This window comes from Lampetra planeri, chromosome 2 (assembly GCF_965212315.1).
Source record: "Lampetra planeri chromosome 2, kcLamPlan1.2.h2, whole genome shotgun sequence".
Taxonomy (NCBI): Eukaryota; Metazoa; Chordata; class Hyperoartia; order Petromyzontiformes; family Petromyzontidae; genus Lampetra; species Lampetra planeri.
Window position 1 is genome coordinate 22,008,888 of NC_136108.1, and position 27,837 is coordinate 22,036,724.

General features: G+C 46.4%; 1 protein-coding gene and 6 non-coding genes across 7 annotated transcripts in view; all 7 read right to left on the bottom strand.

The window, feature by feature from the left end:
- Positions 1-11,665, bottom strand: part of LOC144729790 (uncharacterized) — a 283,970-nt gene extending 272,305 nt beyond the window's left edge. The window contains exons 1-2 of the mRNA XM_078610337.1: positions 11,493-11,665; positions 1,768-1,826 (exon numbers count right to left, since the gene is read on the bottom strand). Coding sequence (XP_078466463.1) covers positions 1,768-1,826; positions 11,493-11,500 — 67 coding nt within the window. The 5' untranslated portion in view covers positions 11,501-11,665. The remainder of the gene's footprint in view (positions 1-1,767; positions 1,827-11,492) is intronic.
- A 3,762-nt stretch (positions 11,666-15,427) lies between these two features.
- Positions 15,428-15,591, bottom strand: LOC144733890 (U1 spliceosomal RNA). The gene has a single exon (XR_013588452.1). It is a non-coding gene; the product is annotated as a U1 spliceosomal RNA (small nuclear RNA).
- Positions 15,592-17,803: 2,212 nt separating this feature from the next.
- Positions 17,804-17,967, bottom strand: LOC144733883 (U1 spliceosomal RNA). Its single transcript, XR_013588450.1, has one exon. It is a non-coding gene; the product is annotated as a U1 spliceosomal RNA (small nuclear RNA).
- Positions 17,968-19,264: 1,297 nt separating this feature from the next.
- Positions 19,265-19,428, bottom strand: LOC144733913 (U1 spliceosomal RNA). Its single transcript, XR_013588456.1, has one exon. It is a non-coding gene; the product is annotated as a U1 spliceosomal RNA (small nuclear RNA).
- A 1,294-nt stretch (positions 19,429-20,722) lies between these two features.
- LOC144733735 (U1 spliceosomal RNA) lies at positions 20,723-20,886 on the bottom strand. The gene has a single exon (XR_013588388.1). It is a non-coding gene; the product is annotated as a U1 spliceosomal RNA (small nuclear RNA).
- A 1,294-nt stretch (positions 20,887-22,180) lies between these two features.
- On the bottom strand, positions 22,181-22,344 carry LOC144733758 (U1 spliceosomal RNA). Its single transcript, XR_013588391.1, has one exon. It is a non-coding gene; the product is annotated as a U1 spliceosomal RNA (small nuclear RNA).
- Positions 22,345-23,642: 1,298 nt separating this feature from the next.
- On the bottom strand, positions 23,643-23,806 carry LOC144733765 (U1 spliceosomal RNA). The gene has a single exon (XR_013588392.1). It is a non-coding gene; the product is annotated as a U1 spliceosomal RNA (small nuclear RNA).
- Between the last annotated feature and the right edge of the window lie 4,031 nt (positions 23,807-27,837).

The following is a 27,837-nucleotide window of genomic DNA, read 5'->3' on the forward strand; positions in this document are numbered from 1 at the left end:
ATTTTTACACAACTGTTTCTCCACTGCATATTGAATAGCGGCAGAAGCAGCGCGGGCGTCACCTCGAGCCACGGTAACTTTGCCGGCCCTCACGGGCACAAGGAGGAGTAGAGCCTCACCCGGCGTGGGCCTTTTTAAAGGTACGGGAGGTCAAGAAGAGCCCCCAGCGGGACGGCTACGACGACGACGTCGACCAGAAGACGAAAGTAAACCTCGCCGCGACGCCGAGGTTCCATCAACAACAACAATAAAATCCTTAAACAAATGTTTTTTTTTTAAACAACGGTTTTATTGACAACTTCGTTTAACTCACGGTCGAGAAGTACGTCAATGATGTGGCGCCTGCTCCCACATCGACACTTACTTGAATTGATTACTTTCGTAAATCATTCACAGGGAGCAGGCGATTCCACAGTTTAGTGACCGCAGCGTTTTTTACCTGCACAAATATATATATAAATAATAAGACGTCCATACAAAATGTTAATTGCTTTAAAGTAGCGAATTAATTGATTCATTGATGCCGATTTTCATACAGGCATGCGTTTTCACCGGGTCTGAGTAAATGTGCAAAATGTGAAAATCGATTGGACAACAGGAAGTGGACTAAATTTTGATTGCAATATTTGACCACGACACAGGAATCAGTAATAAAAAAAAAAATTTAAACACGCTTTAATGAAATGTACTGTACGAGTAATGGAAGAACTTCACGACTCCATGAAGTGGCCCCGAGGCTTGCCACAGCATAAGGGACCGTGGTGATTTACAGCCAAAGTTAGTTGAGTGTGGAAAATTAGACCCAAGCCGAAACATAACATATAAAAAAGATTGTTTAAAATATATATAAATGCTTAATGATAGTATCGTCATCAATATGACATAAGTATACCAAGTTTGCAGTTGATACCACATTGGGAAGTGGGTTAAAATTGAGTTACAAGATTCGAGGATACAACAGAGTGAGTTAATACTGGTAGGAACCTCACGGTTCCACCAGCTCATAGGGGATTATTGTGTCCGTCCGTACGTCGTGCATGCAAAAGTGGGAGGGGTGGGGCTGGGTGCGGAGGGTGGGGTGGGGAGGGGCTGGTTGGGGAGGGTGGGGCTGGGTGGGGAGGGGCTGGGTGGGGCTGGGTGGGGAGGGGCTGGGTGGGGAGGGGCTGGGTGTGGAGGGTGGGGCTGGGTGTGGAGGGTGGGGCTGGGTGGGGGGTGGGAGGGGTGGGTCTGGGTGAGGAGGAGCTGGTCACCCCGTGGTGCCCTTATAAAACTCAACGTTTAACCTACTCACGCCGGCTTGTGCCCACCCTCACAGTCGGGCATATTTGCGGAATACACCACGCCGCCGTTGACCCTGGCCATTGACCGAGCAACCCAACGTTCTTACCAGCTCCCTCCGCAGGAATGTGTTAGAAAGCGTGTAATAATAAAAACATCATGAGAAGGGAAAGGGGGAATTCGGCTTACCAGCAATCGACACCTCCGGCGCAAACGTCTCCACGGCTTGAATCGTTCCTAACAAAATCACCGCGCCTAAATGTGCGCAACGTTAACGTTCGACGTTTTAATCTCATGCCTTGATAACTCGCGCAAGTGCCTCGGTGGGGATCCTTGTCAAACCTTCTCACAAACACCGCCGTACTGCCATCCTTCAGGGCGACTGATGCGTACGCGCGTTGACAAGGCGCGAGAAGCACCGCAATTTGGTTTTGACGACAAACGAAGCTGCATTCTGCAAAAAAACCCTTTCCGCTCGCGCAGACTTACTGTGCTGTGTGCGAGCCGTCGACAATAGCGCCAGCACCGCTATCCGCAACAGCAACCACCTGCAATGAGAAACGATCAGCATCGGTCAGCTGCGTGCATCTGCAGAAAGCACAACAGCAGCACTCGAATCTACAATCAAATTAATGTATAAGACAATTGGGTTGAATTCCCTGGAGTGCGAACATTGTGTGCAGCAATGGGGAAATCCCAGAGGCATCCCCCATACAAATACAAAAAATCACTCTCATAGCCTTAACATAATTTTTGCGAGCACCACGCCTGACCGCTGTTGTCTCCCCAGTGCTCATGTTTACACACCGCACCGGGTACCCATTTTAGGCTGAGTCGAACTAGGGGAGGCCCAGGAGTAGTTCAGATAATCGTCACTAGTGTTGGCCGTGAACGGGAATTCACGTCGGGTTGCCGGCTTTGTAGTGAAGTGCTAACTGCTACACTACCACTCCCCGCCACCCACTCACAATAGAGATTCACACAGAGACTCACACAGAGACCCACACAGACTCATACAAAGATCCAGACTCATACAGAGACCCACACAGACTCACAACGGAGACCCACAGACTCACACAGAGACTCACACAGACTCAAACAGAGACCCAAAAACTCAGACACCCAAAAAACCTGAAGGCATGGGAAAGCAGTAACACACTACACTCAACAGTAACAACAAATAGAACCTGCCAGCTGAAACCAGGAGGAATAAAAAACAAACTGCAATGGGTTCTCTGCAAAAGCAAAGCTGGGACATGTGTGCAGTGTCACACGGGCTACGAAGGACACACCACAGCGGCGAGCCCTGCACAACTATTATTTCTGTAACAGGCACTTTCATTCACGATCTTACCGCATTACACGCGCGGTAAACATTCAACCTGGAAGCCTCGCTCATCACGCGCTTGTACCTAACGTGGCAAGGACTGTGTATTTAATTCAAGGGAGCATGTTTATTAACCCAATGACATAGGTGATGTATTATCTCTGGAAGTTTTTTTGTGTGCTTCTGGGACATAGCTGGAATAACATCGGGGCCTGCTGTTTACGTTTGCAGTGAATAAACGTTCCGCCGCCGAACACTATAAATTGTGCACGCATGCATGTTCACTCTTTTGTCTCTGCAGCTTTCCCTCTCTTCTGTTCCTCCCTGACAGCTGTCTAGACTGGAAAATACCCCATATATATGTTTAACTTATTGAGAAACGGCAGCACCAACAATGTTGTCCTCATCCCAGAGTGGCACAGTGGTGACCCTCGTGTCTCAGCAAAGTAGGGCCTGGCTTTGATTCCTGACTCGGGTGACAGTGTGTTCTCTTCTACATGGGATTATTGCGAGTTCTCCAGTTTTCTCCTCTCCTCGCAAAAAAAACAACAACATCTGACTGGTAATGGCCAAAAACAAGCCCAATGTTGAAAAATTACCTGTGAAAACCTGACAGGACACTCCTGAAAAAAGTCTCAAGACTCGGTGAGGCTTTCTTGGGTTTTGGCCAATGCCATCTACATTGTGTTGTTGTTTTATCAACGCTGAGGAAAGCAGAGAATACTTGAGGAAAGTTATACAGAACGGTGGGAAAATGTAGACATTCTACACAGAAAGGCACTAAAATCAGGAATTGAACCCAGGCCCTTTTTGCCATGAGGCACGAGTGTTGCCACTGCGCGACCCTGCCGCCCCATAACGACAGCCAACACTAACGCATTGCTATAAAGAACATGGAAGGCTCCTCTGCAAGACAAAGACCAGACTAATCAATTACTCTCAAGTTGAGCTCTGCAGTCCCCAACAGTAAAAGCAGCAGCAGCGTTTAACTATGTCCATTAAACTAACATACTCCCAGGATTTCAGCCAGCCATACATACGTACATATTGGAATTCCTTCAGATTCACTTCAGCTGCACAGTTCTCAATCAACGTGAAAAGAGAACATTCCGTGAAGAAGCATTCGACACCCTGCCATGGGTCCAGGCACCACTGATGAGGACAAGCTCCCCACCCCTCCCGGCAGAAACCGTGCAACGGTCCTCCCAATCAAAAGCCCTCCACAGACACAGACACTCTACAGCAATGGCTCTTCTTAACTTGGGGTGCACGCTCCCCCTGGGGGGGGGGGCGAGATGTCCTTTCTGGGGGTGCGAGACATGATCATATTTTTTTAGAAGGTAAATAATCAAAAAGACAAATCAAGCATGGGCACGTACGTACAACTACTTTGTTTAATCAAACCTATGTGTTTATTAAGATTATACTTTTTTTACGATTGAGAACCAAATTGGTGCAGGTCGCAGTAAAGGTTAAGCACCACTGCTCTATAACGTGTGGACAATCTCTCCAACAAACGTTTGTGGCTGTTTAATCAGACTCGACGCCAAGCTATGAGATTGGAATGCGGCGTGGCCGCAGTGGTTAGAGCACAGCGCGCCGAGTTCAATTCCCGGCCACGGCTCTCGTTAGTGGTGAGCGATATCTCAACCCGTCCTTGCCACCTCCTCCACACATTTACCAGCGTGGTGAAGTGTGGGCCCAATAACCCCCATGACGGACATGGGATGGGGAGGCCTTCATCCAGCAGTCGATTGACTAAAGAGTGACATTGCAAGAAGCTACTTGTAATTAATACATGTAAATGTATCATTATTATAGGTAAATACAGCGCCCAAGTCAAGGTCACATTTTCATGTTATCGATCAATAATTCTTTCCAGATTCTCATTTCACACCGAGAGGATTTTATAAACTAGAATTTCGGTGACCTGTGGCCTTCTTATTCTAGCTCCCGTGGAGGGCTTCTCGGCGCAATGCACCTCGCGCATCGCCCCCACTGATGTCTTCTCCCCCCACCACCCCCCCCAAATGTGTGCAGATACTACTTACTCTATTGTATGTAGAAATACTCTTTTTGGGGGGGGTTCGAAAATTGTTGTAAACCCGTTGGATCAACCTTTTACCCCCACATCTATGGACGGGGTCCACTTTATTTCACTTTTTGATTCGGCCCTTCTGAAAGGCTCTTATAATTTATTTGACCGAACAAATGGAACGTCGGGCGTTTATAATCGAAGTATGTTTACACATTGATGCCTCTTAGTTGTTCGCTAATCTATGTCATTATTCAAATTGTTTACAAATGCGCATCTAATAGACCATCCCATTATTGTATCTTGAGGCCAATATACATGACTATTCATTGTTATATGGAATGGTTTGCATGAGTATTTTGTTAAGAAAATGCACCAGATAATCTACACTCATGGGCCAGCAAACTCACACTCCAGCATTCGAAAATTGTAAAGCATCATTTTCCGTTACAGCGACGTGCAGGTTATTTCATAAAAAAAAATCTATGCCATTGTTTTAACTCTACGCTTCCATTGAACCGGGAACTTTCATCATTTCAATTAATGTCAGTCGCATCTGAGTTAATACATACGACCGCTTTCCCACGGGGTCCTTTCATCTACACAGGCTGTACCACACGCACCACCAGGCATGGTATGCAATGAGGGCAGCGATACCAGATCAGAGGTTTCACATCGACGCCCAGACATTTCGGTGATGAACTTTAAAAGCAAAAAACAGAAGAGAGACAATCAAAGGGGTGGTCTTGAAAGAGGTTTGTTTTAGATGCACAGTTACATTTGAAACATTATTATTTTCAGGCGTTTTGGCCAAAATTAAGAGAAATGTTGTTAACAATGCCTTGATTCATGGCTGGCTAGATGATAAACTGGTAGAGCACTCTTGATTTGAAGCTTTCGTGATATTGGTGTATACATATGGTACAGCACTGTGTTTGTAATTTTCGAGAGTTTTGCATAGTTTAAATTAAACCCAGAGATTTTTGTCCATTCCTTCAAAGATTTGTATTCTCTGGATCTGACATCGATGAATGAGAACGTGAGGACGGTCGCTGCTAACGCAGTGAGTGCATTGTGAGCCGTCGTGGGTAACATGGCAGCGAACGACTCAACACGGCACCGTTACGTGATTTTGAGGAGTTTTTATTCGAAAAGAAATCGTAATTTTCAACATTTACAAAAATTAAACGGGTTCAATACGTGTCCCGCTGCATCACCGTTACTGTGCACAATACAACGCATCCTCTTCTGCTTTCGATATAATTAGAAATTACAATCACGTTTTTCATTTCCTACCACAGCTAAAAAAAAATAAACCACACTATAAAATTGGTTCTGGCAAAATATTACTTGCAAGTAAATAAATTGTGATTGCGCCGCAGCAACATTGCACTCCACTGCGAAAACATGGCAAGACCCTCCTGAACAAGTCACTGGTGACTTATTGACACTTTCCTGGATAAACAAGTTGAATAAAATATAATTTACACAAATGTGTTATTCATAGTAAGCACTCGGAATTTGGATTCCCCGTCGTGCACAGCTTTACCAAGCCCGGTGGCTCGTGCCGCGTGCCTTACAAACACACACGCTTGGGTCCAATTCCATACGGGAGCTGAGCCACATTGAATCTTTCTTGCGTGCGGTAATCTGGTGGTTTGTTTCTGACGGTGAGGTCATGGGTGCCGTTATAAAAGTGACCGGCATGCAACGATAAAATGGTTAATGATTCAAAATAAATTCTTACACTCAGGATACATGCAACGGATTGTGCGTCATGTGAGAATCAACTACAGGTATCCTTCGATCTACGAACGTTCGGTTGACGAAATTTCGCATTTGCGAAATGGCTAAATTATGGACACTTTTTTGACGAACGAAATCCAATTTCCGTGTTAAAGAAATTTCACTGCAGCCACGCGCCACGAGATCATCAAACAAGAAGCTACCCGGGAGGCCGCGACAGCGTCACGGTGCCCTTGCAGTGCAAAAGTGACGCCTCCACAACACCTTTCCAGGCATTGCAACATGCATCACATCTTTTGGTGAGTTCACTGAAAGAGAAAATTTGTGTAATTTTTCATTAACTATTATTCAATCGTTTTAATATATCTTCTTTGTGACTATTATTTTTATATTTTGAAGAGTGATATTGGTGTATATTTTTATGTTAGGAGTAGAGTTGGAATGACTGTCTGAATCACATCCCTAATTTGTATTATTAAATTAATGGGAAAAGCCATTTCGATTTAAGAAATCGAGGGATAGCTGTATTTTGGATTTGGGCAATTACTGTAAACGACAATGTTACTTTAAGTCGAATAACTCGCAAACGGCACACAAGCGAGACAGAAAATAATGGGATACAACACATGTCAAGATAGAAATTACACCAAATAAGTGTCGATCATTGAATTGCATTGCGACCCTGAATCGTGGCAGACACTCGGGGATGGAGAACTGGACGAGCGAGGGGGGGTGAGGGGTGAGGGAGGTGGGGGGGGAGTTCCTGGTTCCATGCCTGAAAAACCCTCCGTTGCGAACTCGTTTGACGCATGCGCCGCATGGGGCTCGCACGCTCACGCCGGGAACGACGGCGCCACGCCTCACCCCCACACGCGCGGGGACCGCGGGCACTGCAGGCTGTCCCGCATCGACGTGGCCTAGCGATGGTTGGACATGTGGTCCAACGCCAGGTCTCACACGTGAACTTCATCCGTGACCAGGTGACACAGCGCACTGACAGGAATGTCTCTTGCGAGGGGAGACCCAGGGACGAATATGGAGACTCTGTACCGAAGGGTCAGAATTGGTGCGATCATCTTGAACACATGGCCGTGGCCTTACCCTTGATCTCGACACTGACGAGTGGCATTTTGGAGAGTGGATGCGTAGTTCCAGAGGTGAGACAGGTGACAAAACACGATTTGTCAATGTAAAAAGGGTCTCCCATGCGGTCAGTGAGCGTGCATTACTAAGGGTCACTCTCTGATGATTTACAACTGCGGTGCTTTGTTAGGGACCATTGCATAGTAAGCTTACTTGCATTAGCAATTACTCGTAACAAAAGCATATGTATACACAATACACTACATTATGGGCTCAATTGTCGACTACTGAATCCTCCCACACATTTACATAGGGGACGGGATGGATGTGAAATTAATATCCTCTCAGTGTAGAAAGGGAAAAGCCCATTATATGCATGCCATTCTTGTCATGTGTTTTCAATGCATCATACACTTCAGCCTAGATACTGTCGTATCCGACAACACAGCGTGAGAGTGATACGACTCTTGCAGAAAATTGGAAAAGGACTAACAGATATCTGAGCATCACAAGCAAAGGGTGAGAGCTGTTTGCTACACTGTTCGCCCAGGAAGCACGGCATGCACACTTCAAGGTAGATCAATCTGCCAGGAAACAGGAAGCACAAAGCATTCGTGAAACCTCATAGTACTAGACTGTCGCGTTTGCTGCTCCGATTAAAATGAAGAACTCAGGCCACAGTCCATGGGCTAGACCACAAACCAATGTCACCGAATGTGACACCATCTTTAGTGGGGTCATTGTGTTGTGTAGTCAATAAAAGAGATAACATTTTCAATGTTTATGACATTCACATAAAACTCAAAGCCCTGTTTGCAGAAAGGAAACTACTTTGGTGCAACAGACCTGCCTAGACCATTTATGTTAAACCAGGTGTTAACAAATTGTAGCAAACCAACCAAAGAGATTCAATTTGTTTCATGTTGTGACCAAGTTCTGTCTGCGAAAAGTGATGACGGGTATATACCCCTAATATATCACCTAGGTTTGCCGCCCCAGGTATTAAAACAAAATAACCAGCCATCGGAAAGTCTTAAGACTCATGTATAATGTTTGGGTTGATAAATTACATAATTACACGTGATATATAAAACAAATTGTAATTCTTACAGCCTTGTGCCAATGAACTACTGGATGAAGGCCTCTTCATGCAGCATTGGGCATGGGGATTGTTTGTTCATACTTCACCAAGCTGGTCAATGCAGTTTGGTGAAAAGGCGGGCGGGGGGAGCACTGGTTCAAATATTGCTTGCCAATTACATTAGCAATGGTCGGGAATTTAAATCAGGTCAACAGGTTAATAAAACAGTACGCTAACTATTGTTCCGCCCACTCCCCAAGTGAAATACATGCTTCAGTTGAATTATTTTGGTCTAAATATACTTCACACTGACCTGGGTAGGAAACTATGGGAAATCTTCACACATTCTGTGACTGCCACCAGCCACTGGTCTGGGTTCAGGGACAATGAGGCCCACAAACTCAACCTCAGCCATTGCTCGTGCTGCCCAGGAAGAAGGCCGAGCTGGAAAACAACCACCCACCACAATGACTGCTCACTCCCCTGCCCACTCCCCTGTCCACTCCCTTACTCACTCACTTGCTCACTCTCGTACCCACTAACCTGCCCGTTCACCTGCCCACTCACTTGCCTACTCCCCTGCTCATCCCCGTACGCGCTCCCCTCCCCACTCCCCTGCCCACTCACTTGCCCAGTCCCCTGCCCACTCACTTGCCCACTCCCCTGCCCACTCCCTTGCCCAATCGCCTAGGTTTTATTAGATTTATATTGGCAGAGGTAAAACCCATTGGGCAATAGATGCTAATTTTTATGAGGACCTGGTTACACCATGGAAACCTGGTTCCAGCAACAAAAAAACACGAACAAACCCATCCAAAAACAACTGTACACGGTCAAGTTACGAATGGAAAAGTCGTGCATCAAACGGTACAACTAGGACAAAATACAAGGCTAAAGCAACGCATCACATACAACAAAAACCCATTTATATAACTTAGAGTGTGCAAAGCAGAGAGATCAATCGCATGTACTCCTGCCCGCTCACGTCCTAACTTCCCCTACCCACTCCCCTATCCACTTACCTGCCCACACCCCTGTCCACTCTCTTGTCCACTCCCCTGTACACTCGCCTGCCCACTCCCCTGCCCGCTCTGCTGCCCACTCGCCTGCCTACTCCCCTGCCCACTCCTTTGCCCACTTCTCTGCTCACTGGCCTGTCCCCTACCAACTCCCCTGCCCACTCCCCTGCCCACTCACCATATCCACTTACCTGCCCACGCCCCTGCCTACTCCCTTGCCAACTCACCTGCCCACTCACCTGCCCACGCCCCTGCCCACTCCCCTGCCCACTACCCTTCCCACTCGATTGCCCACTCAACCTACCCACTCCCCTGCCCACTCGCCTGCCCATTCGCTTGCATACTCCCTTGCCCACTTCCATACCCACTCACCTTGCCCACTCACCCTGCCCACTCCCCTGCCCACTCCCCTGCCCACTCCCCTGCCCACTCGCCTACCCACCCGCATGTCCGCGCACGCCCCTGCCCACTCCCTTGCCCACTCCCCTGCTCACGGCCCTGCCCACTCACCTGCCCACGCCCCTGGCCACTAACCCTGCCCACGCCCGTGCCCACTAACCCTGCCCACTCGCCTGGCAACTCACCTGCCCACGCCCCTGCCCACTCACCTGCCCACGCCCGTGCCCACTAACCCTGCCCACTCGCCTACCCACTCGCATGTCCACGCACGCCCCTGCCGACTCCCTTGCCCACTCACCTGACAACTCTCCTGCCAACACCCCTGCCACTCGCCTGCCCATTCCCCTGCCCAATCGCCTGCCCACTCCCCAGATGAGCAGGGCAATGCACACTCCCAAGCTCAGTTAAGGAAGCATTGCAACCACAATTTAGTGAACCAATCTGGTCAAGTACAGAAAAAAACATATATGCCCGCACATGAGTGCAGAGCGTAGTTATTTTCATCCACGCGTAGCTGGTGTTGGCAAATATTTTTTGCAAGGATTTCAAAATATATTACAGTACTATTTTTTCAAACATTTTATTTCAACACTGAGCTTTTCAGAAGCTACCTGGCAACAAATGATAGCTCAACAAAGTGGCATATCACGTGGAATTTTATATCAGACAAATACTCTAAATGCATGTTGATTCTAAATTACGGAGGGGAAAACCGGAGGACTCGAAGAAAATTATACGCGGCCACATGAAAAGTTATGTAGCCACGGGGAGAGTTCGGTAGCCACGGGGATAGTACTGTAGACACGGGGAGAATTCCAAATATACATACAGCAGGCATCGGGGTCGAGATCGAACCCAAGACCTTCTCATACCAGGCGCGGTAGTTAACATCTCCCCACCGTGACGCCCTCATGTATGCAATGCAATAACGGCAAGTCCTTACTGAACATATTTGTGTGACGCTAGCACGTGCCACTGGTACGAACACCACGAACTCCGGCTTAAACTTAAAATGAACGGACCGCTCACAATCACCCCGCTGGACACCCCTCTCACCACTCCGCACCCTCGCCACACCACACCCATCCAGCAACTCCATCCTCCACTCATGCCATTCACATTTCACTTACCACACTTATCTCTACACTAACCTCTATACTCAGCCGACTCACCACTGAACCCAACTCTTCACTCATCTCCCCGTTCACCTCTCCACTCAACTCCCCAACCATCTCTCGGCTCATCTCATTATTCACATCTCCACTCACCAACTCACTCATCATCTCCCCACTTCACAGCCGAAGCGCCAATCCACTCTCATCTCAAACCAAGACCAATCATCTCTACCTCCCAGTCTACAGGGCAGTACTCCAACTTGCTCACCTATCCTGCCCACCCCACTCACCTCATATCCCCATTCATTCATTCACTCACGGCCACTTAATCTCTCCTCCACTCACCCTTCCCATTCATTCCCTCACGGCCACTCATCTCTCCCCCCACCCACCACTCCCCGCCGCTCACCTGGCCATGCTGCCCGCTCCGTGTCACCCACCCTCCCGGGCACGAGAGAGCGACAGAGCGAGGGAGAGCAAGAGAAGGGAGAGTCCGAGTCTCCGCGTGGAGCGCAGGGAGCAGGAACCCTTCCACTTCCTCCACAAGTTGACGGCGACTCCGCTGCCGCTCTCACCCGGCCCCGCGTTCGCACGTTGGGCGCAGGGGGGCGGGGCCGGGCACTGATCTAAAGAAGGCGGGGCTGGGGCGGGGTTTACAACTGGGAGGGGCCACTGGGGTCTGGGAACAGAGCGGGGGGGCGAAGTGGGCGAGGCACACGGGGGTAGTGTGCGGGGCAAGGTGATGAGTGGGCGGAGCACGTGGAGGAGTGGGCGGGGCAAGGTGGTGAGTGGGCGGGGTAGTCTCAGGCGAAGGCGGGGCTCAATGTTTTAGGGCGGGGCTTAGGCACGGGGCGGGGGGCTGGAGTCGCTGTCCACTGTGCCCCAGTGCTGTGTGGCGCGCAGTCGAAAGACAAAGATCCCCCGTATAGCCTTAACAGACGGTTGGGGCAAGTGCTGTTAGCGAGTAGCACCTATGAAGGCTGGAATAGCACACGAGGGGGTGGGTGGCCAGCGCCACGCTCGGCCGTTTAAGTCTCCCTTGTGCCGATGTTCATACACCGCACCAGGTACTCATTTGAGACTGAGTCTAGCAAGGTGAGGGCTGGAAACCGGTTCAGATAATCGTCATTGACGTTGGCCCTGAACGGGAATCGAACTGGGGTGGCCGGGTTCGTAGCGCAGCGCGCTCACCGCCGCACGACCGCTCCCCCTAACGGCGCGCGGTGCACACGCACACACGCCGATACGCGCCAGTAGGGACGTGACGACGGCACGAGGCATGTCCCACGCTCGCAGTGGCTCTTAGCCGGGGGTACGCGGAGCCCTCGGGGTAATGGTCAATGTTCCAAGGGGGTACAGTCAGGTGATTTATAAATGTGTGACATTATATCATACGCGAGTCACTGGTGAATAATCACGTAAAAATATGCCAATATAAAATAGCTACGATAATATTTAAATCCATATGGTCACCAATAACGATATTAAAAACCTTTCTAAACTCGTTGAACGCTAACAATGCGGTTTCCAAGAGTAGCCAGCAAGCGCGAAAAACTTACGTCAAGCATGCACATCGTATATTTTTTTGTATTCCCTTGCAGTTACGAGCTCGTTAGGATACCTCACAAAATGAACAATTGGTTAAAATATTGATGTTAATTATTCATACATTTATTTCTCAGAACCATGTTCGGTCAGGCAAGGAGGTACTCGGTTGAAACAAAATTCAACAAGGGGTAGATTAGCAAGATATGTTGAGAACCACTGTCCTGCAGGGTACCTGTACATTCATGTTTAATATACATCCTTGAGGATCACGATACATGCTGCGCGAATAGCATGTGTAAGAATCGATATTTTTGTATAAAAATGAAAAGCACTGTTGGGGCAAGTTCTATTAGCGAGTAGGCTTAGGGGCCGTCCATAAATGACATCACGACATTTGGGGCGATTTTTGACCCCTCCCCTCGTCACATGGCGTCACAAAAAGTCAGACCCCCACCCCCTCAAATATGGCTTTGCCCCCCCCCCCAAAAAAAACATGCTTTAAATCGCTTTAAACTATTGTCATTGTAGTGCGTATTTAATGTGCCGCTGCACTCTGATGTTGTAGGAGAAAACATTTATTGAAAAGTCTATTTAATTACGTAGAACGTGTTGTCTATATTTATTCAAAGTTAAGCATTTTTAGGTGACGTCACATTTCTCAAACCCCCCCCCCCCTCGTCACACATCGTCACAAATGTCTGACCCCCCCCCCCCCTAGGTGCGTGACGTAATTTATGGACGGCCCCTTATAGAACAGACATAATGTTTGAAAGATACTTGAAAAAAACTCAATGCAAATGAGACGGTGCAAACGAGACATAAACAGAAATTTTAATCGCGGCCAAGAATTGCGACAATTAATGGAACCGCCCGTGAGTTGTGTGTCCCCTGCTTGCATTGTGTTGGTGACAGCAGTTCATCCGGCAAAGCCTTTTGCCGAGCGTCATCACTCACTGCGGACCTCTGGCCAATGCGTGGGAGACCCAACCCAAAACAGACAACTCCTGGCAAAGTCACCCACAGGATGTGTGCTCCGGGCTGTCCCATATGAGTATCATTTATTTCATTAGAAAGTATAAATATTAAAATCACGGTTAGTCTGTCAGGCAGAAAGCCCTATTATAGGGAAGTGACTGCATTACCCATTGTCTTCTCCCCTCCACTCCTTCCCATCCCTCCCCTACCATTTCGTGATCCCCAAGTACCCTCGATCTCTGTCACTCATTCCTAAATCCTTGTACACCCCAGTCAACTACATCATTCCATTGTCATTGTTTTGTAAGCTATGTCAAGCGCTGTGAGTAAAGGTGCTTTGTAAATATAAATTAGTTAATGACCCACTGAATTAAAATTTAAATTTCTTACAAAATCGCGCATGGCGTAGCCGAGGAACCTATCTAAAACACGCGAGTTGGTTGTTGATGTTGTTTCGTCTTTCATTAATTTGCTCAAATATTTCACCTGCAAAATCCCTTGAAAAGGAACATCTCGTTGGCAATGGTGTACAGTGTGGCGATTGACGAAACACGTGGAATTTAATGCGAAGTGTGTGCCAGTGAAGGCTGCATTAATCAAATAAAACTGACACTTTAGATGGCCTAGAACTTAAAATATGTAATTATATAAAACAAGCTACTTTATATACTACCTGCCAGTCTTTCAAATTTCCTTAGTCACGCTAAACACTCAAAATAACATACGTACTTGTTAGAACCGAAAGAGTCAATTGGATAAAGGATAGCCTTACCCAAATTATCCCCTCGGACCCGAGTATTATCCCTAACCAAGTTATTCAGCCGAAGTCTAGCAGTAGCCTGAACCAAATTAGTACCCAGATGCTACTATGAGTCCAACCAAGACTGCAACTTCTACTGTACCTACACAGTTCCGGATTATCCAAGTAGCAAAAGTAGCTACTTATGCTACGGGGCCCGCACTTTAAAGGGTCCCACGCTAAATGCTTTCAAGCTATGAATTCGATTCAGTGATTCTGCACTTTCTCTATTACTATAGTACTATACTGCCTTCAACTTTTATGAACGACTGGGTGTTCAAGGTTAGCGATTTGTCGTATTATCTAGCTGTGTAGTAAATGAAAAATACAATTACTTTACTATTCAAGTAAAAATGTTGTGCTTTAATATGTATGTGTTTATTTATTTATTTAGGGTCCCTTTATAACATATGCTACAGGCCCCGCACTAGCTTAATTCGGCACTGTATCTACATTTAACCACAGCCATTAGGTTTAAACCAACGTTCTGTTCACGTCGTGTGTGTACAGCACCACCTGGCGGTCACTGGGTGGTCGGCACACGAGACAGACCTGTCGGGGGCATCCACTGCAGTTGCTTCGCTGCCATCGTATGCGTGACTGCTTATTAATTCGTGCATATGGAGTGACGTCACCCGCTAATTATTATTAATGGTGGAGTGTCCATTTGGATGAAGTCACCTCTTCATGATTATTCTTCATTATTATTAATGAGGGGGGCTGTTCGATGTAGAGTGATGTCACCCGCTCATGGTTATTAATGACGGGGGACCATGTGGAGGACGTCACCTGTTCATGATTATTAATGAGGGGGGCTGGCCGATGTGGAGTGACGTCACACGAGGGACACACAGACATTCATGGCTCATTATAGTAGTAACTAGTTTACCGATGGCAACGGTTTGTTCTGGCTAACTGCATTCACAAAAAATAATGACCTTAACCATTATCACTCCTGCGAGCAATTTTTTGCATGTTATAAACCTTTAATGCGACTACAATATATATGTTTTCATTATTATCGGGGGATAGCGCGAACGCAGTCCCCCAGTACCACAAATGACACAGTCGAGTTTCCCGCATTTGGGGAAATCGCAGGGGTCAACCCACCCGCAGTGCAATGGATGAGCCTCGCCCTGGGAGGACCACCTAACTGATCATGGTGCCGCCCCTGTCAGGTAAGTATGAGTTGGGTTGCTCCCACTATCCCTATACGAACCCCAACCCTGTACCTTTACTCTACGGGCCCTTCAAAGGCTTTTACGTATTTTATGGTTGATCATTGTTTTTTTACCCTTTTATCTGGCAACAAAACTGACACATTTTTTACAAGGAGTCATGTTTGCATAGACCACAATACCTGCAGTCATAATGCAAACAAAAAACATAACTCTGATAATGTATGCACTGTCCTTGAAGTTGATTGGTCCACACCCGAGACAGCTTTCCTTAGAGCCTAGTCTCACATGGTGTTGGACCAGATGACGCCCAAAGGCGCACTCAGCCTAGTCTCACATGGTATTGGACCAGATGACGCCAAAAGGCGCACAAAGGTGTCAGTTTTGTTGCCAGATAAAAGGGTAAAAAACCAATTATCATATTTTTTACTGGCAATTGAGGTTCCAATGGTATCCTATGGTTCTTCACCGAATGTGAATTTCTGCAGTCACGAACATTTTAAGCCCAGCTTTTACGTGGCTGTAATAAAAAGATGAAAGTTAAATAAATGAATGGATGTTAAAAATGTAAACTATGTGATTAAAACACTAATTTGCGTAGAAAATTAACCCTTTTTAAAATTATTAAACACTTAACTGACGGTCAGGTTTTTGAGCAATGCCCCTAAAAAATTATTCTGGATAATGTTAGCTCATGACACAAGTGGCGTTACTAAATTAAAGGTTTTCACCTCTGGTTCCGTAAGTTTTGTCAGGCGATGAGAATCCTGGCCACATCTAGCATCATAATCTGATATTTGAACCAGTCCCTGGCAAAAGTGGCGAAGTATGATCAAACAGTCTCCTTGACCCATGCGAAAATAAATTCTCATGTTCTTTCATTTAATCATTATTGATGTTTACTCCACAACTGATGAGTGTATTGCCACATGTGCATTTTGTAAAAAATAAATATGTTTGCGAAAGCAGGCCAAACATTTCCAACTAGCGCTTTGCCCGTCCAAGGACGGGTGTATTTGAGTAAATCTGAATCTTGCAAGTGTAGGGGTGTTACGGAGGGGCTGTATACATAGGATCACACGGGAAACAAACACAGTGGGCGGGGCTTCGTGAGTGCACGGGGAGGTGCTCTCAACGACGTCCGCACAGGGCAGCCGGGGGGGGGGCTGGCCCCACCCCTCAGCGAGGGGTTTTGGTATAAAAGGGGATGAGCCGGAGAGCTCGGGGTAGAATGTTAAAGCTAAACCAGTGAAGACCGAAGATCGTCTAGCTAGAGCCCTGGACTCCCCTGGGTCGCCGCCCTTGTCAGGGCCGCGCAGGACCGAGCCAGCGGCGTGGTCCCGAGAACCGGAGCTAGTGCTCTGGGACTCCGGGTACCGTAGCCCGACTTACCAGTGTCGGGCCAGACAGCCTCCCCTAGCCCGTTAGTGGAGGACTAGGAGGTAGGTCAGAGATAGCTAGCAGTGTATTCCCAGCTAGCGGGTGAGGGGGCCGATACCTTCTCCAGTGTTGTATGTCCGCGGTTGTGACAACTGTTGCGGAATAAATACGTGTGCCTCAACCCCGGCGTCCAAGAGTCCTCAACGATATTACACAAGTGAAAAGCAGACCGCGACGTGATATTCATTGCATGAATTTGTGTGCAATTTGTATGGCCGAGGTGACACAGACTTATTTAATTTAACACGTATAACGCCTTAGTCATCATGACGTCCTTTTACTTCTATGTCTCAATAGCGTTACGGAGATCGCGTGACGTGAGCGTTCTGCCTTTGGAGTGAGGGTTGTAAGATGATGCTGAGGAGGAGGGAGGAGGCACCTCGCGCCCCCATGTGGAGTGACGTCACCCGCTAATTATAATTAATGGTGGAGTGTCCATTTGGAGGAAGTCACCTGTTCATGATCATTAATGAGGGGGGCTGTTCGATGTGGAGTGACGTCACCCGCTTATGGTTATTAATGACGGGGCACCATGTGGAGGACGTCACCTGTTCATAATCATTAATGAGGGGGGCTGGCCAACGTGGAGTGACGTCACACGAGGGACACACAGACATTCATGGCTCATTATAGTAGTAACTAGTTTAGCGATGGCAACAGTTTGTTCTGGCTCACTGCAGTCAAAAAAATAATGACTTTCGCCATTATCGCTCCTGCGCGCAATTTTTGGAATGTTATAAAACTTTAATGCGACTAAAATATATATTTTTTAATTATTATCGGGGGATAGCGCGAACGCAGTCCCCCAGTACCACAAATTACACAGTCGAGTTTCCCGCATTTGGGGAAATCGCAGGGGTCAACCCACCCGCAGTGCAATGGATGAGCCTCACCCTGGGAGGACCACCTAACTGATCATGGTGCCGCCCCTGTCAGGTAAGTATGAGTTGGGTTGCTCCCACTATCCCGATACGAACCAGAATTCTGTACCTTTACTCTATGGGCCCTTCAAAGGCTTTTACATATTCTATGGTTCTTTCGGTAAAGAACCATAGAATGTGAATTTTTGCAGTCACGAAAATTTTAAGCCCAGCATTAACGTGGCTGTAATAAAAAATAAAAGTGAAATAAATGAATGTTAAAAATGAAAACTATATGATTAAAACGCTAATTTGTAAAGGAAATTAACCATTTTTTTATTATTAAACACTTAACTGACGGTCAGGTTTTTGGGCAAAGCCCCTAAAAAACGTATTCTGGTTAAAGTTAGCTCACGACACAAGTGGCGTTACTAGATTAGAGGTTTTCACCTCTGGTTCTGTAAGTTTTGTCGGGCGATGAGAATCCTGGCCACATCTAGCATCATAATCTGATATTTGAACCAGTCCCTGGCCAAAGTGGCGAAGTATGATCAAACAGTCTCCTTGACCCATGCGAAAATAAATTATCATGTTCTTTCATTTAATCATTATTGATGTTAACTCCACAACTGATGAGTGTATTGCCACATGTGCATTTTGTAAAAAATAAATGTGTTTGCGAAAGCAGGCCAAACATTTCCAACTAGCGCTTTGCTCGTCCAAGGACGGGTGTATTTGAGTAAATCTGAATCTTGCAAGTGAAAAGCAGACCGCGACGTGATATTCATTGCATGAATTTGTGTGCAATTTGTAATGCCGCGGTGACACAGACTTATTTCATTTAACACGTATAACGCCTTAGTCATCATGACGTCCTTTTACTTATATGTCTCAATAGCGTTACGGAGATCGCGTGCCGTGAGGGTTCTGCCTTTGGAGTGAGGGTTGTAAGTTGACGCTGAGGAGGGGGGAGGAGGCACCTCGCGCCCCCATGTGGAGTGACGTCACCCGCCAAATATTATTAATGGTGGAGTGTCCATTTGGAAGAAGTCACCTCTTCATGATTATTAATGAGGGGGGCTGTTCGATGTGCAGTGACGTCACCCGCTTATGGTTATTAATGACGGGGCACCATGTGTAGGACGTCATCTGTTCATAATCATTAATGAGGGGGGCTGGCCAACGTGGAGTGACGTCACACGAGGGACACACAGACATTCATGGTTCATTATAGTAGTAACTAGTTTAGCGATGGCAACAGTTTGTTCTGGCTCACTGCAGTCAAAAAAATAATGACTTTCGCCATTAACGCTCCTGCGCGCAATTTTTGGAATGTTATAAAACTTTAATGCGACTAAAATATATATTTTTTCATTATTATCGGGGGATAGCGCGAACGCAGTCCCCCAGTAGCTCAAATTACACAGTCGAGTTTCCCGCATTTGGGGAAATCGCAGGGGTCAACCCACCCGCAGTGCAATGGATGAGCCTCGCCCTGGGAGGACCACCTAACTGATCATGGTACCGCCCCTGTCAGGTAAGTATGAGTTGGGTTGCTCCCACTATCCCGATACGAACCAGAACCCTGTACCTTTACTCTATGTGCCCTTCAAAAGCTTTTACATATTCTATGGTTCTTTCGGTAAAGAACCATAGAATGTGCATTTTTGCAGTCACGAAAATGTTAAGCCCAGCTTTTACGTGGCTGTAATAAAAAATAAAAGTGAAATAAATGAATGTTAAAAATGAAAACTATATGATTAAAACGCTAATTTGTAAAGGAAATTAACCTTTTTATTATTAAACACTTAACTGACGGTCAGGTTTTTGGGCAAAGCCCCTAAAAAACGTATTCTGGGTAATGTTAGCTCACGACACAAGTGGCGTTACTAGATTAGAGGTTTTCACCTCTGGTTCTGTAAGTTTTGTCGGGCGATGAGAATCCTGGCCACATCTAGCATCATAATCTGATATTTGAACCAGTGCCTGGCCAAAGTGGCGAAGTATGATCAAACAGTCTCCTTGACCCATGCGAAAATAAATTCTCATGTTCTTTCATTTAATCATTATTGATGTTAACTCCACAACTGATGAGTGTATTGCCACATGTGCATTTTGTAAAAAATAAATACGTTTGCGAAAGCAGGCCAAACATTTCCAACTAGCGCTTTGCCCGTCCAAGGACGGGTGTATTTGAGTAAATCTGAATCTTGCAAGTGAAAAGCAGACCGCGACGTGATATTCATTGATTGAATTTGTGTGCAATTTGTAATGCAGCGGTGACACAGACTTATTTCATTTAACACGTATAACGCCTTAGTCATCATGACGTCCTTTTACTTCTATGTCTCAATAGCGTTACGGAGATCGCGTGACGTGAGGGTTCTGCCTTTGGAGTGAGGGTTGTAAGTTGACGCTGAGGAGGGGGGAGGAGGCACCTCGCGCCCCCATGTGGAGTGACGTCACCCACCAAATATTATTAATGGTGGAGTGTCCATTTGGAAGAAGTCACCTCTTCATGATTATTAATGAGGGGGGCTGTTCGATGTGCAATGACGTCACCCGCTTATGGTTATTAATGACGGGGCACCATGTGGAGGACGTCACCTGTTCATAATCATTAATGAGGGGGGCTGGCCAACGTGGAGTGACGTCACACGAGGGACACACAGACATTCATGGCTCATTATAGTAGTAACTAGTTTAGCGATGGCAACAGTCTGATCTGGCTCACTGCAGTCAAAAAAATAATGACCTTCGCCATTATCGCTCCTGCGCGCAATTTTTGTAATGTTATAAAACTTTAATGCGACTAAAATATATATTTTTTCATTATTATCGGGGGATAGCGCGAACGCAGTCCCCCAGTACCACAAATTACACAGTCGAGTTTCCCGCATTTGGGGAAATCGCAGGAGTCAACCCACCCGCAGTGCAATGGATGAGCCTCGCCCTGAGAGGACCACCTATCTGATCATGGTGCCGCCCCTGTCAGGTAAGTATGAGTTGGGTTGCTCCCACTATCCCGATACGAACCAGAACCCTGTACCTTTACTCTATGGGCCCTTCAAACAGCTTTTACATATTCTATGGTTCTTTCGGTAAAGAACCATAGAATGTGCATTTTTGCAGTCACGAAAATGTTAAGCCCAGCTTTTACGTGGCTGTAATAAAAAATAAAAGTGAAATAAATGAATGTTAAAAATGAAAACTATATGATTAAAACGCTAATTTGTAAAGGAAATTAACATTTTTATTATTAAACACTTAACTGACGGTCAGGTTTTTGGGCAAAGCCCCTAAAAAACGTATTCTGGGTAATGTTAGCTCACGACACAAGTGGCGTTACTAGATTAGAGGTTTTCACCTCTGGTTCTGTAAGTTTTGTCGGGCGATGAGAATCCTGGCCACATCTAGCATCATAATCTGATATTTGAACCAGTCCCTGGCCAAAGTGGCGAAGTATGATCAAACAGTCTCCTTGACCCATGCGAAAATAAATTCTCATGTTCTTTCATTTAATCATTATTGATGTTAACTCCACAACTGATGAGTGTATTGCCACATGTGCATTTTGTAAAAAAATTAAATGTGTTTGCGAAAGCAGGCCAAACATTTACAACTAGCGCTTTGCCCGTCCAAGGACGGGTGTATTTGAGTAAATCTGAATCTTGCAAGTGAAAAGCAGACGGCGACGTGATATTCATTGCATGAATTTGTGTGCAATTTGTAATGCCGCGGTGACACAGACTTATTTCATTTAACACGTATAACGCCTTAGTCATCATGACGTCCTTTTACTTCTATGTCTCAATAGCGTTACGGAGATCGCGTGACGTGAGGGTTCTGCCTTTGGAGTGAGGGTTGTAAGTTGACGCTGAGGAGAGGGGAGGAGGCACCTCGCGCCCCCATGTGGAGTGACGTCACCCGCCAAATATTATTAATGGTGGAGTGTCCATTTGGAAGAAGTCACCTCTTCATGATTATTAATGAGGGGGCTGTTCGATGTGCAGTGACGTCACCCGCTTATGGTTATTAATGACGGGGCACCATGTGTAGGACGTCACCTGTTCATAATCATTAATGAGGGGGGCTGGCCAACGTGGAGTGACGTCACACGAGGGACACAGACATTCATGGCTCATTATAGTAGTAACTAGTTTAGCGATGGCAACAGTTTGTTCTGGCTCACTGCAGTCAAAAAAATAATGACTTTCGCCATTTTCGCTCCTGCGCGCAATTTTTGGAATGTTATAAAACTTTAATGCGACTAAAATATATATTTTTTCATTATTATCGGGGGATAGCGCTAACGCAGTCCCCCAGTACCACAAATGACACAGTCGAGTTTCCCGCATTTGGGGAAATCGCAGGGGTCAACCCACCAGCAGTGCAATGGATGAGCCTCGCCCTGGGAGGACCACCTAACTGATCATGGTGCCGCCCCTGTCAGGTAAGTATGAGTTGGGTTGCTCCCACTATCCCGATACGAACCCCAATCCTGTACCTTTACTCTATGGGCCCTTCAAAAGCTTTTACATATTCTATGGTTCTTTCGGTAAAGAACCATAGAATGTGATTTTTTGCAGTCACGAAAATTTTAAGCCCAGCATTTACGTGGCTGTAATAAAAAATAAAAATGAAATAAATGAATGTTAAAAATGAAAACTATATGATTAAAACGCTAATTTGTAAAGGAAAATAACCATTTTTTTAATTATTAAACACTTAACTGACGGTCAGGTTTTTGGGCAATGCCCCTAAAAAACGTATTCTGGGTAATGTTAGCTCACGACACACGTGGCGTTACTAGATTAAAGGTTTTCACCTCTGGATCTGTAAGTTTTGTTGGGCGATGAGAATCCTGGCCACATCTAGCATCATAATCTGATATTTGAACCAGTCCCTGGGCAAAGTGGCGAAGTATGATCAAACAGTCTCCTTGACCCATGCGAAAATAAATTATCATGTTCTTTCATTTCATCATTATTGATGTTAACTCCACAACTGATGAGTGTATTTCCACATGTGCATTTTGTAAAAAATAAATATGTTTGCGGAAGCAGGCCAAACATTTCCAACTAGCGCTTTGCCCGTCCAAGGACGGGTGTATTTGAGTAAATCTGAATCTTGCAAGTGAAAAGCAGACCGCGACGTGATATTCATTGCATGAATTTGTGTGCAATTTGTAAGGCCGCGGTGACACAGACTTATTTCATTTAACACGTATAACGCCTTAGTCATCATGACGTCCTTTTACTTCTATGTCTCAATAGCGTTATGGAGATCGCGTGACGTGAGGGTTCTGCCTTTGGAGTGAGGGTTGTAAGTTGACGCTGAGGAGGGGGGAGGAGGCACCTCGCGCCCCCATGTGGAGTGACGTCACCCGCTAATTATTATTAATGGTGGAGTGTCCATTTGGAGGAAGTCACCTGTTCATGATCATTAATGAGGGGGGCTGTTCGATGTGGAGTGACGTCACCCGCTTATGGTTATTAATGACGGGGCACCATGTGTAGGACGTCACCTGTTCATAATCATTAATGAGGGGGGCTGGCCAACGTGGAGTGACGTCACACGAGGGACACACAGACATTCATGGCTCATTATAGTAGTAACTAGTTTAGCGATGGCAACAGTTTGTTCTGGCTCACTGCAGTCAAAAAAATAATGACTTTCGCCATTATCGCTCCTGCGCGCAATTTTTGGAATGTTATAAAACTTTAATGCGACTAAAATATATCTTTTTTCATTATTATCGGGGGATATCGCTAACGCAGTCCCCCAGTACCACAAATGACACAGTCGAGTTTCCCGCATTTGGGGAAATCGCAGGGGTCAACCCACCCGCAGTGCAATGGATCAGCCTCGCCCTGGGAGGACCACCTAACTGATCACGGTGCCGCCCCTGTCAGGTAAGTATGAGTTGGGTTGCTCCCACTATCCCGATACGAACCCCAACCCTGTACCTTTACTCTATGGGCCCTTCAAAAGCTTTTACATATTCTATGGTTCTTTCGGTAAAGAACCATAGAATGTGATTTTTTGCAGTCACGAAAATTTTAAGCCCAGCATTTACGTGGCTGTAATAAAAAATAAAAATGAAATAAATGAATGTTAAAAATGAAAACTATATGATTAAAACGCTAATTTGTAAAGGAAAATAACCATTTTTTTATTATTAAACACTTAACTGACGGTCAGGTTTTTGGGCAATGCCCCTAAAAAACGTATTCTGGGTAATGTTAGCTCACGACACAAGTGGCGTTACTAGATTAGAGGTTTTCACCTCTGGTTCTGTAAGTTTTGTCGGGCGATGAGAATCCTGGCCACATCTAGCATCATAATCTGATATTTGAACCAGTCCCTGGCCAAAGTGGCGAAGTATGATCAAACAGTCTCCTTGACCCATGCGAAAATAAATTCTCATGTTCTTTCATTTCATCATTATTGATGTTAACTCCACAACTGATGAGTGTATTTCCACATGTGCATTTTGTAAAAAATAAATATGTTTGCGGAAGCAGGCCAAACATTTCCAACTAGCGCTTTGCCCGTCCAAGGACGGGTGTATTTGAGTAAATCTGAATCTTGCAAGTGACAAGCAGACCGCGACGTGATATTCATTGATTGAATTTGTGTGCAATTTGTAATGCCGCGGTGACACAGACTTATTTCATTTAACTCGTATAACGCCTTAGTCATCATGACGTCCTTTTACTTCTATGTCTCAATAGCGTTACGGAGATCGCGTGACGTGAGTGTTCTGCCTTTGGAGTGAGGGTTGTAAGTTGACGCTGAGGAGGGGGGGGAGGCACCTCGCGCCCCCATGTGGAGTGACGTCACCCGCCAAATATTATTAATGGTGGAGTGTCCATTTGGAAGAAGTCACCTCTTCATGATTATTAATGAGGGGGGCTGTTCGATGTGCAGTGACGTCACCCGCTTATGGTTATTAATGACGGGGCACCATGTGGAGGACATCACCTGTTCATGATCATTAATGAGGGGGGCTGGCCGACGTGGAGTGACGTCACACGAGGGACACACAGACATTCATGGCTCATTATAGTAGTAACTAGTTTAACGATTATTTGGTTCTTTTCGGTTAAGTCACGTCTAAAAATAAAATAATAAATTAAAATAACATATTACGACGTTTCGATTGCAACACAAGCAATCATCATCAGGTATAAAAGAAATAGCAACAAAAATCTAACTAGAAAACTATAGACAGACATACAAGCAGACAGACATCACAACGGCACACAGAGAGAGGACACAAATCGGCACAAAGAGAGGGGTCGTTTCTGTGACGGTCCCTTAAATATAGAGAGGGGGGGGGGGCGGGGACGGAGAGAGGGAGGGGGCAGAGAGAATTAGCATATCAATGAGTGTACTGCAACGTACTGCTGTTGCAAGTAAGATGACAATGTTGAACGGGCACGCAAAATTGAAAACGGGCACGCAAAATTGAAAATTAGGAGACAAGCACACGAAAATTAAATAACTTAGCAAAATATCGAAATGTGATGTAATACAACACAGAGAGTCGGTTAACACACAATTAACGCATAGCCTGGTTGATTACGTGTTTCAAAATTTGCTAAGTTAGAATTTTAAGTGTGAAAATTCCAAAGAGAGGACACAGGTAGAGAGAACAAATAGCCAGAAAGAAAAAGGATAAGCTTAAAACTTCCCCGTAGAAGTGGTTCAATCTTAATTTAGGAGCTTTCGTGACTGCAGGAATTATTCTTTGGTTCTTTTCGGTTAAGTCACGTCTAAAAATAAAATAATAAATTAAAATAACATATTACGACGTTTCGATTGCAACACAAGCAATCATCATCAGGTATAAAAGAAATAGCAACAAAAATCTAACTAGAAAACTATAGACAGACATACAAGCAGACAGACATCACAACGGCACACAGAGAGAGGACACAAATCGGCACAAAGAGAGGGGTCGTTTCTGTGACGGTCCCTTAAATATAGAGAGGGGGGGGCGGGGACGGAGAGAGGGAGGGGGCAGAGAGAATTAGCATATCAATGAGTGTACGGCAACGTACTGCTGTTGCAAGTAAGATGACAATGTGGAACGGGCACGCAAAATTAAAAACGGGCACGCAAAATTGAAAATTAGGAGACAGGCACACGAAAATTAAATAACCTAGCAAAATATCGAGATGTGATGTAATACAACACCGAGAGTCGGTTAACACACAATTAACGCATAGCCTGGTTGATTACGTGTTTCAAAATTTGCTAAGTTAGAATTTTAAGTGTGAAAATTCCAAAGAGAGGACACAGGTAATGAGGGGGGCTGGCCGACGTGTGCTTGTCTCCTAATTTTCAATTTTGCGTGCCCGTTTTCAATTTTGCGTGCCCGTTCAACATTGTCATCTTACTTGCAACAGCAGTACGTTGCAGTACACTCATTGATATGCTAATTCTCTCTGCCCCCTCCCTCTCTCCGTCCCCGCCCCCCCTCTCTATATTTAAGGGACCGTCACAGAAACGACCCCTCTCTTTGTGCCGATTTGTGTCCTTTCTCTGTGTGCCGTTGTGATGTCTGTCTGCTTGTATGTCTGTCTATAGTTTTCTAGTTAGATTTTTGTTGCTATTTCTTTTATACCTGATGATGATTGCTTGTGTTGCAATCGAAACGTCGTAATATGTTATTTTAATTTATTATTTTATTTTTAGACGTGACTTAACCGAAAAGAACCAAATAATAATTCCTGCAGTCACGAAAGCTCCTAAATTAAGATTAGTTTAACGATGTCAACAGTTTGTTCTGGCTCACTGCAGTCAAAAAAATAATGACTTTCGCCATTATCACTCCTGCGCGCAATTTTTTTGCATGTGTAATGCGGGCGTAAGCGACCTTCCGGAGGTGACGTCACGGGGGGTGGAGTCATGTGACGTGGGGGGAAGGTTCGGGGCTTTAAGCGGGTAAACCGGAAGGGGAAGGCAGTCGGGGTGTGAGCGGAAAAGAGTGAGGCCACGCGGGCAAGTGTGGAGAGGGGGGGCGCCGACGGCCATCGGGAGCCAACCCCGAAGATAAGAGGAAGCTGCGGAGTGGTGTGCAGCTGGGGAGGAGACAGCCAGGAGGGCTGCGTGTTAGAGGCAGCGGTGTGGCTGCCAGGAGGAGCTGCGGAGAGAGAGAGAGAGGGGGCTGCTTGTTAGAGGCAGCGGTGTGGCTGCCAGGAGGAGCTGCGGAGAGAGAGAGAGAGAGCAAGAAGCTGTGAGAGCTGCGGAGGGAGAAGAGCAGCAGAGAGTACAGCCAAGGGGGGCTGTGTGAGAGAAACAGCAGCGGAGCTGCTGTTGTGGATCGGGCCGACATTGGAGTCAGCACCGTGGAGAAGCTACGGAGTAAAGACAGCCGTGTGGGTGTACAGCACGAACCGAATAATAAAGGACACTGAGACAGACATCGTGGTCCAGTCGTTTATTACACTGGTGTCGGAAGTGCAACGGCATGTCGAAACAAGTGAGGAAGAAAGTTAATCCGGCGCCTGCATCGGCTTCTTCGTCCGACGACGACGAACTCCCCCCAACCACGGATCCTGTTGGGGTGGTGGAGGAGAGCCCGGCTGAGGCGACCACGGGAACGGGAGTGGAGGATGTTGGCGCGGTGGCGGGTCCGTCGACATCATCAGACGCGGATCAACGATGGCAAGCGATGGCGGTACAACTGGAGGCACTTAAGGACGTCCTGGCGCATCTATGCCATCTCGTCGCGCCAGGGACGATGGATGATGCAAGTGGTGCTCCGCGGGCCGCCACGTTGCCTGTCCTGCCGCCGCCATTGCCCACGCGGCAAGAGGCCGCCATTTTGCGCGCTCCGTGGCGCCAAACCGCCATCTTGGCCACGCCGCGGGCCGACGCCATTTTGAATTTGCCATCACAACCACCACCATTGGAAGACGGCGGGAAGAGGAGTCGGAGTCG